This window comes from Ctenocephalides felis, unplaced genomic scaffold (assembly GCF_003426905.1).
Source record: "Ctenocephalides felis isolate EL2017-DRISC unplaced genomic scaffold, ASM342690v1 CF-g0.4_SCAFFOLD_03571, whole genome shotgun sequence".
NCBI classification, from domain to species: Eukaryota; Metazoa; Arthropoda; class Insecta; order Siphonaptera; family Pulicidae; genus Ctenocephalides; species Ctenocephalides felis.
The window spans coordinates 32,475,316-32,501,973 of NW_020539725.1; the positions used below are offsets into that span (position 1 = coordinate 32,475,316).

Genomic DNA, 26,658 nt, shown 5'->3' on the forward strand with positions numbered 1-26,658 from the left:
TTTTTACGTATTTTTGAATATATATCTCAATACTTTTCATTTAATTGTAATTTTTTGAAAGTATCTACGAGATTCGCTGCGCCCGAATGTGTTACGAACTTGAGTCCATACATTTTATAGGCTAGTAAATATGGTGAATGGTAAAAAAAAATGTATAATTTAGAAAAACCAGCTTATGCAGAAGAGATTCTAAGAATGCTGAATGATGATGCTGATGAAAATAATCTTCTTGACGATTTAGGCGATGAAAGTGGAAGTGACGAAGACCATCTAGAGAGTCGCGAAGTCGATTCTGAGACAGAACAAGAGGACGAACAGGATGAAAGTGAGGAACAAATAAATTTGAACAATAATGCTGAATATTTTATGAGTAGACATAAATCTACAAAGTGGTGTAGCAAACCTCCCTCTAATAGGATTCGAACAAAATCCCAGAACTTAAGACATTTACCAGGTGTCATAGAAAACGCAAAAAATGCTGCAACGCCTATAGAATGTTGGGGTCATGGGAATGGTAAGAAAGATCTCCGAAGAAGATATTTTTTGAGACAATTATCGCATGAACTTGTTCTTGGACAGCTAACAAGAAGAAGTGAAATCACGAGTGGGATTCCGTTCACTTTGCAGGCAGGACTCAAAAGATTCAGACCAAATTCACAGGAAAATGGCTCACAATAACAAGAAGAGCCACAAAAAAACGGCGATGTGAACCATGTACATTAGAAGCTAATATTAGACGGTTTTCGAGATTTTGTTGTGCTAAATGTCGAAAAGCACTGTATTTACAACATGCGATTTTCTATGCAGTGCTTGTTCAAATGCTTCAATAAATGATAATATTTAACTATACACAATAAACTATCATTATTATATTACTTATTTTTTATAAAGTGACAAATGAAAAAAAGTTAGAGACTGTGTATTTCAATAAAGAAAAGTGAGTGTAAATAATTTGTGCATATATACACAGGTTTATATTTTTCTATATTTTATAATAAAATATTATTGAATTCTTTTTTTATTTATTTATTCAAAAAGTATACATTCTGAAATATAATTAAACAAAAAATAAACATGTTTATAAAATAAGGAGCCTCCTGAGGATATACTTAAAAACCGTTGCTGTCGGATACACTGCGCCCGAGCGTGTGCGTAACGGGACTGCGCCCGACGGAGGGTTAAATAAAATGTCAAAAATAAAAAAAAGAGAGATATCTCATAGGAGATAATCTCTTAAATGCATTAACACCAACATCATATTTATACTTGTTTATCTATGATAATATTGTCTTAAAAAATGTATATTATTTTGATTGACAATAACGCAAAAAAAATAAGAGAAATTAATTAATTGCTTATTTTTTATAATTAATTTTAAATGTATAAGTCTTCAAATGTATAGTTTATTTATAAATAATGCATTACTTACGTTATACAAAGATGGAGCAACTATAACATATTTTTGACGTGTCTTCAAATGTCAACAACCTATACAAATATATAGTGCAGTCAACAAGTGACTTCAAAGACTTTTTCGTAATAAATTCATAATAAGAATAATATTATTTATTTATTTTATTTTTATTTATTAAGTTATATTTATTATAACTTATAATAGTTCAAAATCATATTTGAAATATTATAGTTATCCTGTCGAAATGGTTTTATAAAGGTTAGTAAGGTTAATTGCAATAACAACGCACTCCAAATTGAAGTATTGAAATTATGGAGAAAGAAGCACAAATTAATTCAAATTTATACTATTGTGTAAACTTAGTTGATAATACAGAAGTGAACATTAAAGAAGAAGTCGATACTGATGAAAACACAGAAGATGCTGATGAAAGTTTATTGTATGAAAATACAGCTACCTCAAGTGAAAAATCAGAATATAAGTGTAACACTTGCAATAAGAGCTTTATACATTCTAGTTCTCTAAAAAGACATCAGTCTCAATTTCATAATACTATTCAGCTTTGGCAATGCGAAGTTTGCAAAAAATACTTTGCTACAGAAATAAATTTAAAGAAACATCAACTTACTCACACCCCAGATAGTATTAAAAATAACAGTGATATTGTAGAAACGGCTGAGAGGCCTTACGAATGTGAATATTGTCATAGAAGTTTTGTTCGATTAACACATTTGCAGAGACATGTTAAAATACATTCATCCAATGTACCATTGTTCAAGTGTCAGATTTGTGATAAAACTTATACACAAGAAGTCAGTCTTAAGCAGCATGCAGCAAAACATGCTGCTTATTATGAGTACAACTGCCATATATGCCATAAACAATTTATAAGGCTTTTAGATCACGTGGAACATATGAAGGAACATGAAGCGCAAAATAGGTAACTATTTTGAAATTCTATTATATCAAGCAAATATTTTAATGGTAAATCGAGATTAACAGTTGCCACTCCTTCATTGTTCTTTTAATTACAAATTAGAAATATTTTAGTTAAACTTTAGTATTACAAACCAATGCAAACATTATTTAAAAGTCGAAGTTTTTGATAAATCATATGATATATAAATTTTTAATTTTTAATAAAGTATTATGTATTTGCATTACTTATTATGTAATATCATTACGTAATTCATTATGTAATATCTGAATAGAATATTAAATTTGTTAATGAGATTTTTATGTGATTTAGAAATGCTGCAGATCTTGAATGGACCAATGATCAAATCTGTGTATTAATAAATTTGTTCAAGGATAAAAGAGAATTGTGGGATCCTTCTGATTGGAATTATGTAAATAAGCAAATAAAACCGCAAGCATGGCAAGACATTGCTAATGCATTGAATATGACCAAGCATGAAGTAGAAACTAAAATTTGGAGCTTGATAAGCAGATATCAAATGGAAGAAAGAATGAGACGAATTAATGGAAATGAGTCACAATGGTTTGCTTTTAAACTATTTGCATTTTTAGAGACTAGAAATAGGCCCAGAATCAATCTACAAAATAGATCATTGGAGGTAATATTATCTTATTTTTTATATATGGGGTGATTACAGATCACCCTGTAAAAAAATATCATTTTTCAATTGTATTTATATTTATATGTTTTCAGTCAAATGAATCAACTGATGAATCATACAAAGATGATGAATTCAACAATAAACGAAACACAGTCACTCCTAGCAAATTAGAGTTAACAAAAAAATCAAATTTAAATATTAATTCCAAGAATTACAAATATGTGTCGTCAGAAACATTAAACGAGCGATTAAACAATAATGAAAGCATATTTTATCCAAGTGCAGAAAAAAGGAATAATTGTTACAATATAGCAGAAAATTCTCAAAAAGAATTGCAAGTTGCTACTACAAGTAATGATATGAATGGAAAGAAAATTGAAGAAATGTTAAGCAAAGAAGTGCAAGTTTGTGAGCCAGTTAATAATAAAAATTATTTAGATAAATTAACAAAATCTGATGATTTAAATTCATGCAACCTCTTAAGAAAACTTTATAACAAAATGTCTAGAGACGAATATGATATTTTTGGAGAAAGTATAGCATGTGGTATACGCAATCTAAAAACCTCATATGCAAAAAGCACAGTGAAATATCATATCAATAACATTTTATATCAAGCAGAACTAGGGCATTATGATCATCCACCATGTATTGGAAGAAATTCAAAACAAAATTCTGTGAACAAGGCTTCGGAATCGATTGTTTCCCAAGAAGTTTCCACAGTAGATGATTTAGACAATATGTTGAATGAATTGTGATCTGAACTAAATTAAAAAAGAAACAAATATCAAAGTAAACGTATACATCTATTTCTGCTTATTGATTTGTAGCAGTTGCCATTATGGAATATTGGACGCTTACTATGGCTGCTATGCAGTCAATATTAGCATATGGCCAAAATTAATAAAGAGATCTCTCACTTATTAGGTTCTACAATAGATACAGTTATATTTACTTAACAACAATAATAATGGTATATGACAAGTAAGATAACTAATTGTAAGTTTAAGACTAAACAATTAATATATTAAGATTAAATTATTATATTTATATAAATTTATGTAATATTTAAAATATATTTTTATGTATATATCTCTGATGTATATAGACTAGTAGACGTAAAAGAAATAACTTGATTATGTGCAAAATTCATTACATAATTCATTGGTGAATGTGTAGTAAATAAGATGTTATTTAATCAAGTAACAAAAATATATAATTTCATAAACATATTGATTCTACAAGATAATTATTCGCATATTTGAGATTTAATTCAAATTGTGAAAACGGCTCCAATAAACATTTGATGCTTTGTATCTACAAATTATTAAATGAATTTTTAGCTCAGTTTGGTACTTCGAATTTCACATATATTAATATTGCACACTGTAACATTCGCATCTTTGTTATACATGTTATAATATATATATCAATACTTTATAAAATATAAATTTTCATTCGATGCTAAGAAAAACAATCTAATCATAACACCTTTTATGTAACATCTAAAATCAGATGTGATGTGTATCTTTACTTTTACTTTACAAGAAAGCTATAATTTTAAAGTATGTACCTATTATATGCATAATACACACCGACTTTGAATATAAAATATAATTAAAGCTCACAACCATATAATATTTATATTAAAATTAATAATAAAAAAGTTTTATAAAATTGAACACTTATTCAGCATCCCTGAGTAACAGGATACCTACTTTACACTTCTTATTCCATGACTATGCACAAATATTATAATTATTAATTACAATTTTATAAAAAAAATATTGAAAATTAAAAACAAACTATAGATTGTAATCTAAATAGATTTTAAAACAGAATTTTCTAGTCATTTATATAAACTCTGACAATTTTTAATTGCATTAATAAGAATTTATATCATGCACATACTTATCTGGCAAAATTAAATTTATAAAACAAACGTGAGATTATAAAAATTCAAATCAAATGGATTCATCATAATTTATTGGTTACCTACAAATAACTAAAGTTTCTTGATCAGCTTCCAATTCTGCTTCAAGTTGACTATTATTTATGCAAGAACGACAGCAAATTTCTTCCATTGTGTAATGACCCGTATAAGTTGGCTTACCTTTAGACTGAATCGTAATGGGATACTGAAATATTGATAATAATGAATCAGTTATGTTTGGGTATAGAATGTTAGAAAAACAAATATAAGTGACAATTTTTCATAATAAGTTCAGAGTAAAAATTGAATATTAGGATAAGCATAAAGCTATTAAATAATATCAGATACTTATTAGTTAAAATCTTTGGATTAAAAATATATATTCTTTTAGTTCACTTTGAATATTTCTATTAATTTTCATATACATATTTAAATTTGGTCATTTATATAACCATGATTATAGATGCATGCAGCCGATTGACTTTCTCTGATATAAGCGATCTTATGGAATTGAAATTCAAGGGTATTTTTAACATCTTTAAATAAAATTATTTATTTATAATATTGAAGACCTAAAGACAATATTTAGCTATCCTAAATGTTTCAAATAAATCAGAAAATTATTGAAAATGTAAAATCGAATATAATATCATAAAGTGTACCTTGTCGATTTTTCGTATTAAACCTTGAACTACCCCGAACCTGACTAGACTTCTTTCACATATTCTCATGGCATTAGGACTCATTCGAGAGAAAAGATCTCTTAAGGAAACTCCATGACCCATAGCTGCATAAGTTCTATATAGATCTGAAACAGTCGCTGGCTGCCGAGCTAAATAAAATGAGATTATTTTAATCTAAAATTATATTTTAATGGTTTTCCCAATCAATAATTAATAGATTGTGTCGTTTCTTATTTTTACTTATAATGATCAACGTTTAATATTAGTAAGTAATATCTCTAGTAATTAATATATCGATAATTTTTTTAGTATCAACTTTTTTGTTTGTTTTATAATAATATATTTTATACACAACTTCTAAATGCAAAATTTGATCTTACCAGATTTTGAACAAAACTCTATGCATTTGATTTGGAGTTCTCTATCAGAAGCTAATTTTTGTAATTTTCGAGTTGGTGTGTATACACTGCAATATTGGAATAGAGGTATAATCATCACTACTTTGTAGCATACCTATTAAGCAATCAAACATATTTATTACTAGAATAGTAGGATGTAATATTGCATATATTACATTGAGTTAAGCTCACCAAGTTTTGTATACAATCTTTGACTAGATCCGGATGAACTTCTGCTTTGCAAGCAATCTTTAATACATGTGTATAACCGTCTATATGAGGTAAAATTTGGTGAGTTGTGAGATCCCATTGTTCTTGGTTAAAAGCTTCTTCTAAACCTGTCAGAACTGGTACATGATGATCCAATACTGGTGCAGGATCCCGCATTTCATCAACCACTGTCAAATGGAGAGATATCGGACCATCTATAAATTATAATTGAATAAAGTTAATAGTTAGAAATAAGATAGTATGCAGATCTAGCATATTAAACAATAATAATTATGATATATTTGTTTCGATTTTTTTCTCTTACCTGTAATAATGCACATGTTTTCAGCATTAATATCTCTTTTCACTTGATCCATAATAGATACAAGCCTCTCATAGTTCGTTTGAACGTGTACACTTTGAATAGTTAGATCTGATTTGAACCTAACACATGGTGATTTAAATTGAACCGATTTGTCATCGCCTTCACGGGATGAGGGCTGAGATAAGAAACCAAAATCGACTTCACGGGCTAACTGAAAATCATAGATAAAAAGGTATAAATGCTGAAAATATAATTATCAAATAAAATATAATCATGACAATAATTTCATTAAAAACATATATGAATTTTGTATAAAGATAATAATCAGGTGCATTAAATAACCGAAATTAAGCATTTAAGCAAGCCTTAATCTTATTCATAATAGAAATGATTACAAAAAATTGTTTTTAATTTTTCTAATTAAAAAAATATTAATTTAGAAATTTTATGAAAGTAAATAAACGAGATGAGGAAACGACATCATTCACTAAATGTAGTGATTACACAAATAATTTTTAATAATTTTGCGATCAGTCAGACCATAAACTATAAATTATCTTCTGGTTCGTTCATCTAATACAGCATCTATATTATTTAATCCGGTGGACATAAGTACTCAAATATCAATATCAATGTGTTTTAAATAACAAATGCTATATAAGGATACAATAAAAAAAGTTTTTTATATGAATATTTTTTTATTAATTAATTTTTTTGCATTTAGCCTTGCATAAAATTCTATTCAATTTTCTTTATAATTAATTTAAAAAATTAGCACTTTTGATTGCTATCATAATTTTTATTAACATCAATTTTCGGAAAACCGGGACTAATATTGCTTTTAGAAAAACCCGGGACACATGATGGAAATCCGGGACTGTGCCGGCCAAACCGGGAAGTATGGTCACCTTATTACAGAATGCATACATTTTTTTTATTACAATATTAAATATAAGTAATAATACTTTACTTTTGCCTATTGTTTTGTTATATTTATTTAATTCATGAGTTTCCATGCTTAGTACTAACCAAATACTCCGATAGTTTCTTGAGAAGAGGTTCATAACGAACGGTGTGTGCATCTTCTATAAAAACCAGGCATATATTAAATAAAAATGCATTCCTCATATATTTCTTGTTTTCTATGCGCATAGGATAGCCCAGTATTTTATATCCGTCCAACGTTCTGAAAGTAAAAATTTAAAAAAATGAGTGAAACTGGTTTACCATTTCTCATTTATGACTACAATTAGTTGATACATCTATCATACTACCCAATACTAACATTTTTGACCGGTCATTAAGTACATAAATGATTTATTAAATTTTTTATGTAATGTACAATTCAACGGAAAGATTTCCCATTTTATTTGATTTTAATAACGGAGGCATTACTTTTAAAGGTAAAAGATACACACTTTTGGCGTAAATCAATATTAGATATTAATAGCTAAACAATTAACGAATTTTAATAACAAATATTTATTACAATTAGTAAAAACAAAAAAATATCATACAACCAAAGTATACAATGTACAGCTCTATACCTATACCTCTATATCTAGGTAAATGCCGATGTAATTTTAAGATTAAATTTTTATTCATAATACGAATATTATCTTACATTACATTAAAATTAAAAACTTGTACTAAAATTTGAATAATATTAGATTTTAGTAAATTGTTTATATTTTAATAAACAGTTTTAAAATGAAAAAAAAAAGAATTTATAAATTTACTATAGTAAACTAAGATTCCATCGTCTTTCTTTAAACGCGTTTTACTAGACTCGTTGATAATGAGCTATCATTAGCTTACACTAATTAAAACGCAAGGTAATTATATACTGTATCATTAACACCGCTTTAATCTAAGATCCATTTCATATAATTGAGCAAAAATCAATTAAAGTAATAGATAAATATAGTTATTAATCGTGTTAATTATTACTTACAATTAGTATATAATTATGCATGAAAATTATTAAAAACTATTTCCAAAAAAAAGATTGACCTAATGAGTATTACTCATGTCCTAATGTCGTATACATTATATATCAATTCAGCCGAAAAATGGATAAAAATATATTCAAATTTAATATTACTTTAATACATAAAGGTTATTTTATTTCGTTGTTTTCCCCTAAGAATAAAATTATTACAGCAACATATCTTTTTGTTATTATATTAGCAGCAATCAAAACTTAACGAGTCCTATGAGCAATTGTGATTACTTCTTAATGACATGGCTTTATAGATGGCAGACCAATGGTTGCTCTAATTCTATTTTATAAATGTATTATTAGAAATTTTAATAGTGATGACTTATTTTATTGAGTTTAAAGACCATTTTCACTGTGAAACAAATTGCGATCTATATATATTCTAAACTTATGTCTGCTTGGCATCAAGCTGGCCTAAGTATCGAACCTAGAACTTCCGTATAGAACAATAACTTGAAATTTTAATATTGAAATACGTTACAATAAATTTTTAACGTATACAAGTAGAAAACAAAAACTTCAAATGAATTAGAAAGATTGAAATTCATTCAGTGAAAGGAATGTAGCAAGTTCTGGATAAATTTTCTAAAATTATTGACTTTTAATGATGTCGGTTAAAACAATTAACCCGTATAATGCAGATTCCATATGGATAAATGGTAAACAATTGCTTTTAGACACATATACGTATATATACACATTTATAAGAAGTATTGCTTGAATCAGAATTCCAAAACTAAATAACACAAAAATAAACGAAAATAATGAACGACGAAAACAATTTTTTAGTTTCTCATCAAATACTCAATAAACATGGTTTATATCAAAACAATTAACACGTTTTTGAGAATGTTTCTTGAATTTTTAATTCGCTTTCACACATATGGTTTCAAAAGCTAAATGATCATTTAAAAATGAAAAAAGAACATGAATTTATAATTAGATATGTAAATAAGAAAGTGTATATACTCCTCAATATTTATTATAAAAGTTGTAAATCATATATATATATATATATATATATATATATATGTAAAGATGTAAATTATATATATATATATATATATGTATATATATATATGTATATATATATATATATATTTATAATTGTGTATGTATAAACTATAAAAGCATTGTGTTCACGAAGAAAACAAAAGTTAAATGATAAGCGGACATTCACTTTGCATTACATTGTTAAATAGATAAGTATTATAATCACACCAAATATTTTAATCCCTATCCAAACAAGAAATGTACTTTGAAATAATATTTTTATATTCCAGATACTATATAACACATCAAAGACGAATTATTTTTATTTTAGGAATTTTTTTATTTGTTTTTGTGCATAATTATATTAAATTTGTGTAGTTTTGTCAAATGTATTATTTTTAGCCTAAAAATTGATGAAATTTTATAAAATATACCTAAAATTGTCACCCTCTTTAATTGAAATATCAAAATACGCCTAATCGCCTTCAGAAATTAGTACCAATCATTATAGTTATAATAATACAAATATAATTAATTAATAATATAATTAAAAATTAATTATAATAGTATAATTAAAATGTACGTCTTGTAAAATACTTTGATTTCCCATTTAATTTATAAGCAAAATGATAATATTTATTATACAAATGTACGCAAAAGAAGGTAGGTATTTTTAGGAACGTTTTACTATATATAAGGTTGTCAAATATCTCCCTTCCGCCTTTTTTTATTATAAACCAAGAGCAAAAAAGCGGAAGGGAGATATTTGACAACCTAATATAAGTAATTTCTGAAATCAAAAATCTAGGCATATTTGAACAAATTCCGGAAATCAATTAAGCAAGTTACATTTTTTTTCCAAAAATCAAAGATAATCGATATTTAATAATGTTGTTATTACTTTTTATTTTTTAATTTATATATAATTATATAATTTATACCTTTTATAATAAATTGAGGAGTATATTTTATTCTTATTAAGAAAAAACTGATAAGCATTTAGTGAAATTCATGACTCATTACTAGAATGTACCAGTAATTCACGACTTGTTCCTAATAAAGGTTGAATTGTATTTAAATATAAAAACAAATATTGCAATTTTAATGGCATACGTCTGGTGCTACTATTTTAAGACCACTTCGATTGTATTGTGAAATAATTGTGAATTGTATTTTAATTATTGATTTAATCAATATCATGAATAATTTCTGCCGATTTTTAATGTGTTTTCAACACAACAGGTTATGGGACCCTTATATGTTCTGATTGCTGTTCTAAATAATAAATGAAATTAATGGATGGCTACTAAGCCAAAAATAATATGAATATTACACGTCTGAATAATATATATGTTTAATTTAAAAAAATAATAATTTAATTATTATATGCTTGTCCTTTAATAGATTGTCCATATAAGAATTACGAAATAATCCAAATAGCGTTAAATATTAATTGGAATTCTTATCAGCGTATTTATATTAATCAATATTCGTTATATAAACTAATTACAAAACTATCTCAAAACAACATGATTCCATTCACTCTCGAATATTGTTTACCAACTGACGCCAGAACTGCGCATATAGCAAACTAATTTGCGTAATAAATTAAGATAATAATTTCAAAATAGCATTACTTACACAGTCAATGAGCATTTCTGCAATTGGGCCTTTGGTATCATATAAACACTCACAGAGTCGAAGACTTCTTTTGTTACGTAATTCTCTGGAATCTGGCATGTTATTTTGGGCCCGGCTGTCGGATGAAATTCACACATGAAAATGCTTCTGATGGGTCCTTCAATTTCATCGCTCGGTAGCTCGCTCACATTTTCAGAAGACATAGTAAAACACCTCTCATCACAACACTTCACACACTAATTAGGAAATAAAAAATTAATTTGGACACTTTAAATACTGATTTATTTACGTATTAATTCACAACTTTTCAATCTAGTATCATAAACATATAATAATTTATTGTAACATATTATGTTAATTTATTGTTGGATTCCACAAAATCAGATGACCATGTTCTGCCTAAGCTTGGTCAACTACTGGAGTTGTTGAAGTTGACTAAATAGCAAATGATTTACACCTTAGACGATTCTGCTAATTTTGTAGCAAACAAAACTGATCTTGCGTTAATCAAAAAAGGACTTGTTGCAAATTTGTAAATTAACTAGAGTTGTTCGTACAATCAATTCTTATCAATCAAAATCAGTTGTGATAAAATTGAAAAAACACCAACTAAAATTTGAAAGTATAAATTACAATCTGTCTAAATAGAAAGGCATTGAGTAATTAATTTGACAAATAGCATAGAATTTTAAAAGGAAAACCCAGTGATTCACCTTTCATTAATGTACTTAATTATATCATAATTAAATTTTGGTATTAGGATTAAAAAATAGTAACAAAACAAGAAAATAAATGTTTTGATCAGTTAATAATATATTAATTTTTGTTACCAATTTTGTCTGTTTGTGCTATATATCCGAAATAGATTTTAGTATCGTTAAATATTATAATTATTTTTTTCATTTCTTATGGATAATAAATATAATCTAACTTATTGTGATCAACGTTTGAAATCGAATATTAGTTTTTCACAACTTGCAAAATGTATTCATAACTTTATTGTAGATATTCATGTAGTTTGAAAGAAGACTTTTGAAGTAAAACTTCTTTAGGCGCGACTAGGGTGTAAATCCGTACAAATGCAACGGAAGTGCGTTACGGCAAATAAGAGTCGAGTGCCAATGATTCGTCATTCGCTCTCGATGATATCATTTCTATATGGGTCGATTGTGATTAGTGGTCGTGTATGTGAATACAGATCTGTCGTTGTATACGTAATGGCATCAGCGTTGTATGCGTACCGATACCAACAAGGAAATCGGCATAGATAAATAAACATTTTAAAGTTACATCGTAGTACTAATCTTGATTTAATGAAAAATGCCTGAATCAGAAGAATATTTTACTCTGTTTCTCGAAGGTTCATTTCTAAATGCTAATTACAATGACAAACCGATCATGTCATATTTGAAGTATGACTTTAATTACATTATTGTTTTTAAATATTATACATGTTTTTAATGCTATTATAAATATATAATTTATAATCTATCATTATATAAATGTGTATAATGATTGACACTAATAAATGTGTGCATCACGAATGCTACCATATTACTAATAAACATTATTCAAAATTGTTACATGATTTTATTTTTACTTAACTTAAAATTGCTACTTTGTACAGTAGCAAATAAGTTTTACTTCAATCGCGTGTGATCCTTACGCGCACTCTTTTTTAATTATTTCTTTGTAATATAAAACTATAATTGTTGTTAACTTTTCGAAAAGGAAGTTTATGTTTTTACGAAAAAATTAGCTAAAGTTATGTTTTCTCCATCAAAGAAGACCAAATGTGGTAAAAGTATGTGATTGTCCAGCCGCTGCTGGATTGATCTCTAAAATTTAAAAGACATTCAAAGTATCTTGATTAGTACTAGATCAGTTTTTACTTTGTAATTTAAAAAAATCGTCCAAGGTTTAGCCCACAATCTTAAATCGATTTTAAAAATTCAAAAGCTGTTCGAAAGATATTGGTTGGGAATCGCGAATTAGTTTTAGGGAAAGATCGGCCGCGCCGTTTCTTCGTAATTAAATGTTGTTTTTTTTAGTTTGAAATAACAAACTAAAGTACTATAGGTATACGTTAAGCAGTTGAATTTTTAAAATTCTTCGCCGCCAAAAATGCCAATCTCAAGTTTTTGAGATAACAGAGCCTCCGATTTGAATGATTCAAAAATTAATTTATTTGTGTCGATGGAAATTAAGAACTGATAATTTTTGGAAAGGCAGGTCTAGTGGTTTCGGAGATTCAATAAAAAAAGTAAAAAAACGCTAATTGGCGGTCAAAGATGATCGATCATTATACATACGAACATCAAATTATCAAAGATTTTAACCCTTTCCACTCGCGAATTCCGGAAAATATATGTATTTTGTCGTCGGAGCGGCGGCATTCAAGTTGAAAGGGTCAATAATAAGAACAATTTTTGTTTACATTTCTATGGATTTCGTACCAACGTTTAGACTTTTAGACAGCGACGAAGCGCTTCGATATTTCGCCTAAAACAAAATTCAATTTTTTTCAAAAATTCCAATATTCCCAAGATCTTTTTTCTAATTTTTTTTTTAAATGAAATTTTTTTGAAAAATGAAATTTTTTGAAAAATAAAATTATCGGTATGGAAAGTACCAGCAATTAGTGCACCACTAGTTAACTTCCCATAGGGCAAGTTATAGTAATCGCAAAAAAATCGAAAACGAAAATTTTTATATATCTTTACGTTTCAGAGGTTTTTGAACATTTTGGCATACCTTAGAAAAAATGGATGTATGTGTGTGTGTGTGCGCGGATACAAATTTTCGTCGACGATTTCGTGAACACGGATGAAGCGATTTGAATAATTCAAAAAACATTCGATTCGTATTGATAAGGAGACGTGCTGATTAGTTTTTGGTGAAGGCAGGCCTAGCCGTTCCCAAGGTATGGGGCAAAAAGTGCCAAAAACGGTAACTCAGTTTTTAAGAGAATGGAGCGTCCGATTTGAATAATTCAAAAAACATTTTACTTGTATTGACAAGATGAAGAATTGATCGGAGATCTAACAAAAAAAAGTAAAAAAAATACCATTAGGCGGTCAAAAATGAACATTAGATATATGCACATCAAATTATCAGATATTTTATAGAGATTTTAATAATAAGTATAAATTTGTTTACATTCCTATGGGTTCCGTACCAATGTTTACGCGTTCGATATTTCGTCTTTATGCAGTTAAAGCAGTACGATTGGTTTGAAAAAAAGTTCAGAATTTCCAAAATATTTCAAAATACATGATTTAAGATAGAATGATTCAAGATGATTAATATGGTTCGAAATTTTATTAAAAGTTTCAAATCATTGATCAACGTTATTGACTATTATTGATTATGTTTAATTACTCGAATTTTGAATTGCGGTACGGAAGTTCCAGCAATTTGCCTTAAGGCACGATGCCTTAATTGCCTTAAGACAGAATTCCACTTACAGCTAGTTTAAAAAATAAATCAAATAAACATTTCGAACCATGCACAAATGTATACCGTGTATGCGCGGACGGTCTTACTTCTTCCTCGCAATCCACTATCCGCCGCAATGTGGTTACACTTTGACACTTCTAACACATAACCTCATTCGATTTCACTTTCGCGAAATGCACTTGTCACTGGCACATCAAAAATAACTCATGTATGTAAATAATTATTTTGCTCTCGTGTTCTTATCTCTCCGTGATAAGAACCACAAACAGGCGCGTGACCCTTACGGTCTCCATTCCATTTATACAATCATTTTTCTTTAGTGCCAGTTTGAATTTTATTCGAAGGCACGTGACCGTGAGCGCACGAAGCCGATTGGTGCGACGAGGCAATAACGGCTTTCTGCGCTTCTTAAAGTTTTATGGTATAAACAAGAATTAAGACAGAGGTGTCGAACTATGTCGAACTAACTAATTATTACGATATTTTTAACTTCCCGTAGGGCAAGTTATAGTAATCGCAAAATATCGAAAATGAGAATTTTTATATATCTTTACGTTTCAGAGGTTTCTGAACATTTTGGCATACTTTAGAAAAAATGGATGTATGTGTGTGTGTGTATGTATGTGCGTGTGTGTATGTATGTGCGGATACAAATTTTCGTCGACGATTTCGGGAACACGAATCAACAATTGTAAGGAGACGTGCTGATTAGTTTTTGGCGAAGGCAGGTCTAGCCGTTCCGAAGATACGGGTCAAAAAGTGCCGAAAACGGTAACTCAGTTTTTAAGAGAACGGAGCGTCCGATTTGAATAATTCAAAAAACATTCTATTTGTATTGACTAAATGAACAACTGTTCAAATTTTTGGAAAGAAGGTGCAACGACTTTGGAGATATGGAGAAAAAAGTAAAAAAATGAGCCATTTGGCAGTCAAAAAAGAACATTAGACATATGCTCAACAAATTATCAGATATTTCATAGAGATTTTAGCAATAGGTATCATTTTTTTTTACATTTCCATGGGTAATAAATTTTTTTTTTAAAAAGTAATTTTTTGTCAAATTTATAGTTTCTCAAAAATGTTAATTGTTTTAAAAAAATAATAATTTTGCTACGGGAAGTTCCAGCAATTTGCCTTAATTGACTTAAGACAGAATTCCACTTACGGCTAGTTTAATATATTTTTGACAATACAATTACATTGTCGTAATGCTTTTTTCAATTCATAATTTTCTTCCAACGATTTAAAAAATTAAAATATTTCTAAGAGGGCGTCCATTAATTAAGTGAGCAAGTTTTTAAGGATTTTTGGACATCCCCTCCCCCTTGGTAATACGTGGTCATATTCAAAATTACCCCCCCTCCCCCACCAAACATTACGCGTATTTTTAGTTGTTTGAAAAAACTATTTTTTTTAAAAAAATCTGAAAATGTTTGAATTTAAAAAAAACAATCAGTTAAAAAATAAATACACGTATATTTCACCATACCCTCCCTTTCCCACGTGATATTTCGTGATTTTTTGTCAAACCCCCCCTCCCCCTAAAAACCTCACGTGATTAATGGACGCCCCCTAATTGTAAGGTTATCATTTGCTATCAATATAGACCCTGAAGGGGTCTCCAATAATCAAGTGATCAATTTTTAAGCATTTTTAAATCCCCTCTCCCCCTTCCTGATACGTCGTGATATTTATATTTAACCCTCCGCCACTGCCCAACATCAGTGTATTTTTAGTGCGTAGAACAAATTGTAAAATTTTTGAAAAATTTGTAGGTCTTTTTTCGAAGTCAAGTAAAAAATTAATACTCTTGATATTTTACTAGAACTCCCTCCGTCACGTGATTTTTCGCGATTTATGTCAAACTCCTCTCACACTTTTAAGCCTTACGTGTATAATAATAAAGCTTCGCACAGCATGGTTTCAAGCAGGAGTGACTTAATTTTAACCCTTTCCACTCGGTTGTCGCCACTCCGGCGGCAATATATATATAAATCTCGCAATTCGCGAGTGGAAAGGGTTAGCTTAAAATATTCCATTACTATTCAGAAATTGTAATAATAAATTTCATCTATAAATTCAAAGTTGCCATCTATAAAAAAAGTCACTTCGTTTAAGAAGTTAGCATAACAGCTCATAGGACTCGTAAGTTTTGATGGCTGATAAAGAAATAAATTTAAAAAAAAATGCAAATGAACGCTTTTCGAAATTATTTTATAAGGTTTATACAATAAGTATTTTTTTCATAATTTAGATATTTCTGTCTTCAGTTCATTTGCCCCCCGCATTTGATACTCTATTATTACAGTATAATAAACTATAAAGTAGTCAGCTGTTCGGAATGGAGTTTCTCAAACGCTTGAAATTTCATTTAATAAACATTATATTAAAAACAATTTTATATTTTTCAAAATTCATTTTTCATCAAATAAAATTATTTTTTAATCATGCTCGTAAAGTTCACGAAAGTTTAATATTTGTTATTTCTTAAAAAAAATAAGTCTTCTGGTTTTTGCATTCTAATCTAATTCTAGAATTTCTAAAACTAATTTATGACGTTTATTTTTCGTTGGTGTAAATCGATTTGGTAAATATTTCTTTTGATTTAGAATCTTTTCATCATAAAATAATGTTCACGCCTCTCAAAAAGTCAACTGTTATCTCTCCGGGGAGGAAAATCAGATCAACATTACGGACGATTTATCTTTTAAATCTGCTCAACAACTCAGTTTAAAGTGAACTTGATTTGTGGATTATCTATTAATCTATAAATTCAACAATTTCTTTAACAAAGTCTATAAAAAAAATTATTTGCGTTTAATAAATGTTGATTAATTATACATTCTATATTAAAGCCATTAAATGAATATTTAAATTAAATGTGTTCACATTACTTGAAAAGGTACTCTAAAATGATAAAAAAATTATTGCATCATTCTAATAATAAAAACATGCAAATGAGAGATTTTAAATTGCTCTTGAATCTTTACATACAAATGCGCTTTATGACAAATATTTAAATGTATATGCTATATTACTAACATTATATATAATATAAGAATATTTATTATTTATTCTGTATCTACTCAAGATAATATAATAATGCTGGTTTATAAAGTTATCGATTTCTTGAGTCTATCTTTATATCGTCTAACGCAATGTGATACGACTTTATTATCTCATAAATTATATCAAATATTTACACAGAATCTAATGAAATTCTATTATCAAACGACGATGTTATCTAATCAAAACAAAATATATTTTGATGGATTAGATAATGTTTTTTTTAATTTCGCTTTAATAAGATTTATGTAAATAACAGCAAAAAATTGATATGATAATGAAATTGATATTAAAACTACTATTAAATTATATTTTGAAAATGGTCGTTCGTAGTGCAGAGGTAAGAGCCTCGACCATGAGGTTTCGAGTTCAATTTCCGCACTACGTGATATCAAGCACTAGTGATATCCGTTTTCACTTGAAAATATCGACTCAAATATTTTTCCGAGTGAAAATAGCCTTTCTGGGCATTGCTGCTATGTATCAGATCACACTGTACAAGGAGTATGTGAAGTAAAAACTTTAAAGAGAAAGGTCAACTATTGGGCTTCCTTCTAATAAAAAAAAGCTGGAAAGTAAAAACTACTTCAAAACAGCTCAAAGAACACTGAAAATATAGTTTTCTTTTGAACACTGAAAATATAACAATATTTCATATTAATATGGAATAGAATATAAATAGCACTGAAATATTAAGAGTTTCAAAAAGTGTTTTTAGTTGTTGAATATTACAGAACCAACTGATAAAATAATCATATAATCTTCTATCATAAATGAAGAATATATGTTAAATCTTTCAATATTATCATTTATTTATGGAAGATCAAATATTTTAAACTAGTAATTTGAATCAATTGTTTCAGCCATGGGAGACAATGAATTTGTTATGAGTTAATTGAGCTGAATATTTTGGCATCCTCGACACCAGCAAATCATGCATATGGGCACGCATGCAGACACACACAAATATATGTATATATATATTAAAACGTTTGTGAAATTAATATTTAATAAATTAGTGCAAAAAAAGAGTGTTCATATTTCTAAATTTATATATATATATATATATATATATATATATATATATATGTATACATACATAGAAAATCCTGATTAGATTAATATTAATGAAGTCATCGCTTTTATGACTTTATGTGACTATATCCTTCGATGGGAGGAAGCTTTGGCTATTAAATTTTGTCATAAAAGGAGATATGCTTGCTAAGTATTCCCACGAACAATTTTTGTCACATTAAATTGTGTATATAAAAAAATCAAGCTCATACACAAAGCTAATATACATTATATATATATATATATATAATATATTATTATATATATATATATATATATATGCGTAAGTGCTTGCGTGTGTGTTTCCAGGTATATGCATGTTAAAATTCGGCTGTTGAATAACTTCTTGTTTTAATTCAATATGGGTTAAGAGAAAACAGTTATTCAACGGTCCAAACGGGTCATAAACACATAAATTTGATAACTTTTTCCTATCTCTCATATGTCGTTATTCCCCGGTTTGTATAAATTTTGTCTTTTTATTGGACTTCATCAACATGATGCAGTCTCGGCATCAAAATTTTGAAAATTTGTTCTCACTGCTTCGAATTATCACAATACGTATTATCTAATTTCTATCAAGTTTTTATCAATTAAAACTTAATGCCTATAATTAATTAGAAATTTTCAAATATAAACCTTAATATGATAACTCCTTGGTGGAATTAGTAGAATTAGTGTGAAAATTGGATTAATTATATTCTCTGAAAAAATAAATTTATAATAAACAAATTATGTTGGTATTGCGTTTCGATTGCCAGTGTGAAACTCTGAGCCGTAATTTTATGATCCTTTAGCGTAATTCGGCTTTTAAATAAAATAACGGTAGCAGAGCTTTAGAGCTAATTGATTGAGCTAATAGTATCCATCTTGTAATGTTCTAAAAGATAAGTAAATATTCTGAAGCTGCTAACATTATTAATAAACTCTTACAAAACCTGTAAGTCGGTTACAATTATCAAACTAGTTGTATTCTAAGCGTCGAAAGTAATAAAATTATTGAAATCGGGCGAACTCGCGCATCATGAAAACGTAGTTTCATACTATATGCCATATATACATATAATATTTTTTATGGTATCATAAAAATATTATGACTGACTTTATGCACCAAGAGACTGATATATATCAATACTTTGTGCTTTATCAAATCTGTTACACATCGAAAACAACGTAGGGTGCAATCAATACTATCATCATTCACAATTGCATAAATTCTTCCCTGAGATTTATATGTCTTACTTCCTGACACTTGACCGTTAAAAAGCTATTTCTAATTTATTACTTTTAAACAAGTAAACAGTAACGTAGATAAAATGCATCTTTCGCATTTTATGCTGCGATCCCTTTTTTTTAAGTACAGCCACAACTCATGCAGAGCCTTGTTTTTTATGTTTCATGATTTTAAACTTTTGATGTAACCTTTTTATAAAAATACACCAACGATTTTCAAAATGTTTATCTTGTGGCGATATCAAGCAGGCTGGTTTTGTTTTGTAAAAAAGAATCGGACATGTCATTATATTTTTGATATCGAAATATTTTTACAGTTAATAAATTTATATTTTTTTATTATGTTGGGAGTTTCTAATTAAATATATTGTCATAATCATTACTACTCCCACATTGGTGACCCCGACGTGAGCCTGAACTTTTCATTGGAATGCAATTCAACCTCTCTTTCTCTGTTAACTCAACAAATCGTCTTATAATGCTACCTCCCATTATCGGTGACAACGACGAATCAAAACAAAATTTGACATAATTTATTGGATTCCACAATTCTGGACTCTTATGTCAAAGAAACCAATGATCCTGATTTGGATAAAGAGCCAACTTCTTTCTCTGATCGGAACTCATCAGATACGAATGCAACGCTTGCAGAAATGGAAACTGTACCCATAAATTATGCATTCTAAACATTAAGTTATTCTGATATAACTAATACCCATTAGATCGAGAACATTATGCAGAATATGGAGTTGATGGCAGGTCAAATCACCACATACGGTGGATCTGCTGACGAAACATGGAAATTTGTAATTGACCAGTATTACAACACTGGTCTGCTATAATCTGCTTTCCCACCACATTTTTATAACGTGTTTCCCTGTATTTTTTTTTTTTAAACTGTGAGATAAACACTGGGCAGGGAGTGTGTGGCGATATCAAGCAGGCTGGTTTTAATTTGTAAAAAACAATCGGACATGTCATGTATATTTTTGATATCGAAATATTTTTACAGTTAATAAATTTATATTTTTTTATTTATGTTGGGAGTTTCTAATTTTAATATATTGTCATAATCATTACTACTCCCACATTGATCACGTCGGGGTCACCAATGTGGGAGTAGTAATGATTATGACAATATATTAAATTAGAAACTCCCAACATAAATAAAAAAATATAAATTTATTAACTGTAAAAATATTTCGATATCAAAAATATACATGACATGTCCGATTGTTTTTTACAAATTAAAACCAGCCTGCTTGATATCGCCACAGTGTGTGGCGATATCAAGCAGGCTGGTTTTGTTTTGTAAAAAAGAATCGGACATGTCATTATATTTTTGATATCGAAATATTTTTACAGTTAATAAATTTATATTTTTTTATTATGTTGGGAGTTTCTAATTAAATATATTGTCATAATCATTACTACTCCCACAATCTAATACTTTGAACAGTAATTTCACTTTCATTATAGATATATTTGTATAGATAATATTTCATTGAGAATTCATTCATTGCAGCACAAAATCGTCATTTTCACTTGAGAATATATTAGTGGTCTATAATCTCCAGTGGAAAATTGATACCATACTATTTGATATCGAGGTGGCCGAGGTTGGGATCGAACTCGGAACTAGTTAATGCTAGTCCACGTTTTTACATGCACCACGACAGGATTTTATAAACATACATACATGTCCAGTTTTAGTGAATTATTATTTCCGCCGTTAATTCAAATGTGCGAAACATATCATTGTTAATATAATGAAAAAATGTTGTCGCATTGTTCTTATTACCTTATCATATTTCTAAATTTTCACATATCAACCGAGCAATATAATCATAAAAGCATAGTTATAAAACCATTGTTTCCATATAGACGGCAACACAACGGTGATACGAAAACAAAAGTTGTTTGTTTATTTTCGTCGGATCCGCGTATTGTTTTGTTCATTAATGAACCTTGGCCTCCGATGTAATTTATAACACGGTTCCTCGAAATAGAATTTACACATATTAAGCTCATGTGGCAAAATTTCAATTGCATGTGATACACATCTGAAGAAAATATACAATTAACTAGTGGTGAATGGCATCGTGCATTAAGGCAATTTGCAGAAACTTCCTGTACCCTAATTTAAAATTTTTAAATGCTCAGAAAAGAAAAATTTTTTTTTTAGAATCTTGAACATTTTTGAAAATTTTTCAAACATTTGAAAAAAAATCCTTTTTGAAAATGCTGATATTTTGTGAAAACTTATATAAAATACTGTAGTTTATTCTTTCAAATTAACTGAATGATTACTTAATAAGTGAGAGACTTATCCTTAACCTTTATTTTATATTTTATTTCGCAGCACATCTTTATTCAAACAATGATCTCAAAAATCGTTTGAAGAATGCTATTTCATTTTGCGCAGTCTTAATTGTTCAATCCATAAATTGATTGCGTCAAATTTATTCAGAAATTTTATATCGCCATGTGTTTATTACACATCGCAGATGCATGCTTCATGACATTGTTTATTATATATAACCAGATTTGTACTCATGTTGCGTATTTCGATTAATTTGTTGAAAGATAGTACGCAAAATTGATTGCGAATTCAAAGAGAGAATTGGTTCCAATAAAGTTTGGAAACTTTAGAGTCAAGTTGTCATATATATAATCAAAATCTCATTATAATATTCGAAAAATGTATATGATTTAACAATATCAATTAATGCCTGTGAGCAAATTCTAAAATGTACTCAGATATCACATATCTGATCTGATATGATATTTCACGAACTATGATTTGTATTTTTGCTTGAAGCTATAAATTTTAGAGTTTTGTCATCTATAAAACCACATTAAAAAGCATCACAAGCTTATAGGATTGCTGTAAACACTATAAAAAATCAAATATTTGATGTAAATCGGAATTGTGTAAATGTAGGCTTGCAGATGCTGTGAAACCGGTTGTTATTAGCTTATTTACATTGCGAGCAAATGCATATTCCTAGAGTATTTGCATTTATGCAACTAAATTAAAATCACATTGTAGAAATATTCATTTTAATAATAATTTCACGTTAAATTTTGATTACTGACTTAGTTACTTTTTTCAATGTAAAAGATAATTCATATGCAAATTACAATATATGCAATTTTCAACAAACAAATCAAACATATTAGACATGCAAATTAATTTTAATAATTCCAATTTTAGTCGATTATAAATTATTATGCCTAAAGTATATATCACGCGTAAATACATATTGTATGCTCGCAATATGAGGCTAAGAAATACAAGTGATCTGATACTCCTTTTGCTTATAAATAGTTTTAATAAAGCCTTCTAATTATAATCTAAACGCTACAGGAACGGGAACATAAACAAATTTATAAATACTTAAATATTTTTAGAACCACTTTGTCAATTAAGAAGCGCGAGGTATATAATAAAACAAAACTAAAACTTTGGACATATCTTAAATATTTTTTTAAGAATAATTTTAATAATTTCTTTTTGATTGTATTCTAAAAATGTGATAAAATTAGGGCAAAAGATGAGTAATCTGATTTTATTATTCGAGCGCGTAAGTTCTATCGAAAAAAATTCTAGGATTATCCGGTATTATATTTCACATTTCTTGAACAAAGATTTTTTAAATAAAATGAGTATAAAAGTGTAATAAAGATAACTTTGCATGTGTTAAATATATAAATATTAGGTGCGCATCTAAGTCCTCGCTGTTTGTCAGTATATGGCTCTAGCAGTAAGGGTTGGTCGATTTTGACAAATCCAAAACGTCATGAACCAAGCTTAGACATATGACAAACAAACTTATGCTACACACATAAGTGATTTAGTTTTTGCAATATATACTTCTGATCAAGTGAAAATGTCTAATGTTATGCCAAACAATCGTCATTTGCGGGAAGTGTTGATTTTTTTCTTTCTTTCATTCGAAAAAAACGGCAGCTCAAGTGCATCAAGAGCTACGAAAATGTTACTCCGAGTGAAACAACATGCCGTGATGCGTTTTGGTCGCTTCAAAAACGGTGATTTTGATGTTGACGACCGCCCTCGTGAAGGAGGGTCCAAAATCTACAAAGACGCTAAATTGAAGGCCTTTCTCGAAGAGAATTCGTGCCAAATTCAAGAAGAGCTTGCTTCAGAATTAGGATTACCCGCCAAGCCATTTCCAAGTGATTGCATGCGTTGGGGATTATTCAGCAGCAAGAAACTTGGGTTCCTTGTGAGTTGAAGCCATGAGACGTCGAGCGTCGTTTTTTCGCCTGTGAACCACTGCTCCAGTGGCGAGAAAGGAAAGGTTTCTTCATCGCATCGTGACAGGTGATAAAAATGAATACATTACAGCAATCCAGGGAAAAAAATCTCGGTTCGGCCGAATATTCACTACGAAGGTTTACTTTGAATATTGTGGGACCAGGTCAGTGTTATTCATTATGAGCTGTTGAAACCGAGCGAAATCATCACTGGAGAACTGTATCGAAATCAATTGATGCAATTTAGCCGAAACACTGCGCGAAAAACGGCCAGAATACGAGCAGAGTGATTTTACTGCATGCCAACGCTCAGCATCACGTTTTCAAGCCTGTTAAAACCTACTTGGGAACGGTCAAATGCATCAATCCTACCCCACCCGCTATATCCCCAGATATTGTATTGTCCGATTTTACTTGTTCCGTTCGATGGCACATGGCCTGGCTGAGCAGCAGTTCACTTATACGAAGACATCAGAAAATGACTTGATTCGTGGATAGCCTCAAAAGACTACCACTTCTGACGTCAAGGTATTCGAGCTCTGCCAGAAAGATGGGCAAAAGATGTGTCTAGCGATGGGAAATAGTTTGAATGAATCAGATGTAATAGTTTTTTTTATAATAAAGTTACATTTTCATCGAAAAACAGCGCGAGAACTTAGTTGCGCACCTAATATTATTTTGCTAAAAGCAAGTAATCAAAAGCAAATTTATTTTTTTGCCAAAACTGCTCAGAGGATGAAAATATCTTGCAAAAAACATATTGCGTTAGATTGCACTTAGTTGTTAGTTATGGCAAAAAAATCTTATAATTCATGTAATGTATATTACTTCTTGAAATAATTAAATATTATAAAGCCATGATATGTAGAGCATGTTTTTTTGAATTCTTGGAACGTAACCCCTCATTTTGTACTAATCTTTGCCCGATATAGCACGAATTGGCACAACACGCTACTTTTTTGGAACGTAACTACCATGTTATATGGGGGTTACCTGCATGTGAAGGAATTTTCATCGCAAGAAGAATCTCAACACATTACCAAATTTAAATGCAAACATTATATTCAATTATATTGTTATGCTTCAAACAATTTGCCACATTATTAAGTGTTTAAGCTTTGATTGTTAAACTTTTACTGTATGACTCAAATCATGTATCCGAAATATATAAAATACCATTTTAAAATTAATTTAATCAAAAATAATTTATTGTACAATTATAGAGTAAATTGTTGTACAAATCAATTATTTTTCTGTTGTTCATAAAATTGTTGAACAAATCTATGGGCTTTATCGTAATGTGGTTAAGATCATTGCGCACCCTTTCCATCCATTGTTTGAATATGGGATGCATTTCGGATGGATCAAGCCCTGCTATTTCTACAATAAAAATCATCGTAGTAGTAATAGCATCCGAAATAACATGACATGAACGCATTTATTGAAATATGAAAATTATTTAAATTTCGTTTAATTATTAGTTTGATAATAATTTTTCAAAACTTACTCGGTTGTTCGGCCTCGCATGCACCTAATACATCAGCATTGATATTTGGTCTCCAGCCATGTATGTCCTGTCTTTCAGCCAAAGATTTTCAACGATTCCAAGCGTCGTCGCATCCTTTGCTCACTTTTTTAATTTCTTCGGGACTTGCAAATTTACCTGTTTTTAGCGGCGTCAAAAACTGTTAATAATAAAATTTTTACAAATAATTATAGCAACCCAAAAAAATTATTTTACAATACTTATTATAATAATAGAGCAAGAAAAGCATAAATATTATTTTACTGAACAGACTTAAGTGGTCCTCAATTAAACTTCTATACTTATATAATATTGTTATTTTCTACAAGTATGCTTACTCAAAATAAGAAATATATTGTATTTTTAACTTCCACAATATGAAACACATATGTATATTATAATATACATACAAATATAAATATAAACATAGTAAAAAGTCATTTAACTATACCTTTGTTATAAAATACATCCCGCAAGGTAATCTTAATCCGATATGCTGCCATTCCAAAAATTCATCTACCAAAGCTTGTTTTTGTGCCTCTTGAGGATACCAGTGTTCTTCTATTGGATATGCTTTTGATAAATAACGTAATATTGCAACACTGTATAATATATCAAACTATCAAAAACAATATTTGTTACATTGAATAATATATATATATTTAGTAAAATTATAGACTGCTCAATGTTGCTTTCTGTAGAAAATTTATAAATGCAATTTATAAATTAAATCATAGTTTACAAGCAATCTACACAAAAGCATTCTATATTATTATTGCAACTAGATCCTTATTCAAATTTCAAAAAATTTGAAAAACACTTAAATTTATAAACTTCTTTT

At 28.7% G+C, this 26,658-nt stretch overlaps 3 protein-coding genes across 5 annotated transcripts in view; 1 reads left to right on the forward strand and 2 right to left on the reverse strand.

Annotated features, from left to right (window-relative positions):
• The first annotated feature begins 1,661 nt into the window (after positions 1 to 1,661).
• Positions 1,662 to 4,003, forward strand: LOC113385181 (zinc finger protein 197-like). Its single transcript, XM_026623000.1, has 3 exons — positions 1,662 to 2,354; positions 2,664 to 2,991; positions 3,087 to 4,003. Exons 1-3 carry the CDS (start codon positions 1,726 to 1,728, stop codon positions 3,750 to 3,752), a joined length of 1,623 nt encoding a protein of 540 aa, XP_026478785.1. The 5' UTR covers positions 1,662 to 1,725; the 3' UTR covers positions 3,753 to 4,003.
• Positions 4,004 to 4,822: 819 nt separating this feature from the next.
• LOC113385130 (GATOR complex protein NPRL2-like) lies at positions 4,823 to 25,832 on the reverse strand. 3 transcript variants are annotated; one of them, XM_026622940.1, is made up of 8 exons: positions 25,800 to 25,832; positions 11,180 to 11,415; positions 7,573 to 7,729; positions 6,544 to 6,754; positions 6,201 to 6,433; positions 5,991 to 6,123; positions 5,590 to 5,759; positions 4,823 to 5,132 (listed from the first exon to the last, which is right to left on the reverse strand). In XM_026622940.1, exons 2-8 carry the CDS (start codon positions 11,380 to 11,382, stop codon positions 4,986 to 4,988), a joined length of 1,254 nt encoding a protein of 417 aa, XP_026478725.1. In that variant the 5' UTR covers positions 11,383 to 11,415; positions 25,800 to 25,832; the 3' UTR covers positions 4,823 to 4,985. The 3 variants fall into 3 exon arrangements, with proteins under 3 accessions (XP_026478725.1, XP_026478724.1, XP_026478723.1); XM_026622939.1 differs by lacking the exon at positions 25,800 to 25,832 and adding an exon at positions 14,725 to 14,921; XM_026622938.1 differs by lacking the exon at positions 25,800 to 25,832 and adding an exon at positions 14,702 to 14,921.
• Positions 25,833 to 25,887: 55 nt separating this feature from the next.
• LOC113385927 (glutathione S-transferase theta-1-like) overlaps positions 25,888 to 26,658 on the reverse strand; it is a 6,637-nt gene continuing 5,866 nt past the window's right edge. Inside the window, exons 2-3 of the mRNA XM_026623749.1 lie at positions 26,269 to 26,419; positions 25,888 to 25,977 (exon numbers count right to left, since the gene is read on the reverse strand). Coding sequence (XP_026479534.1) covers positions 25,888 to 25,977; positions 26,269 to 26,419 — 241 coding nt within the window. The remainder of the gene's footprint in view (positions 25,978 to 26,268; positions 26,420 to 26,658) is intronic.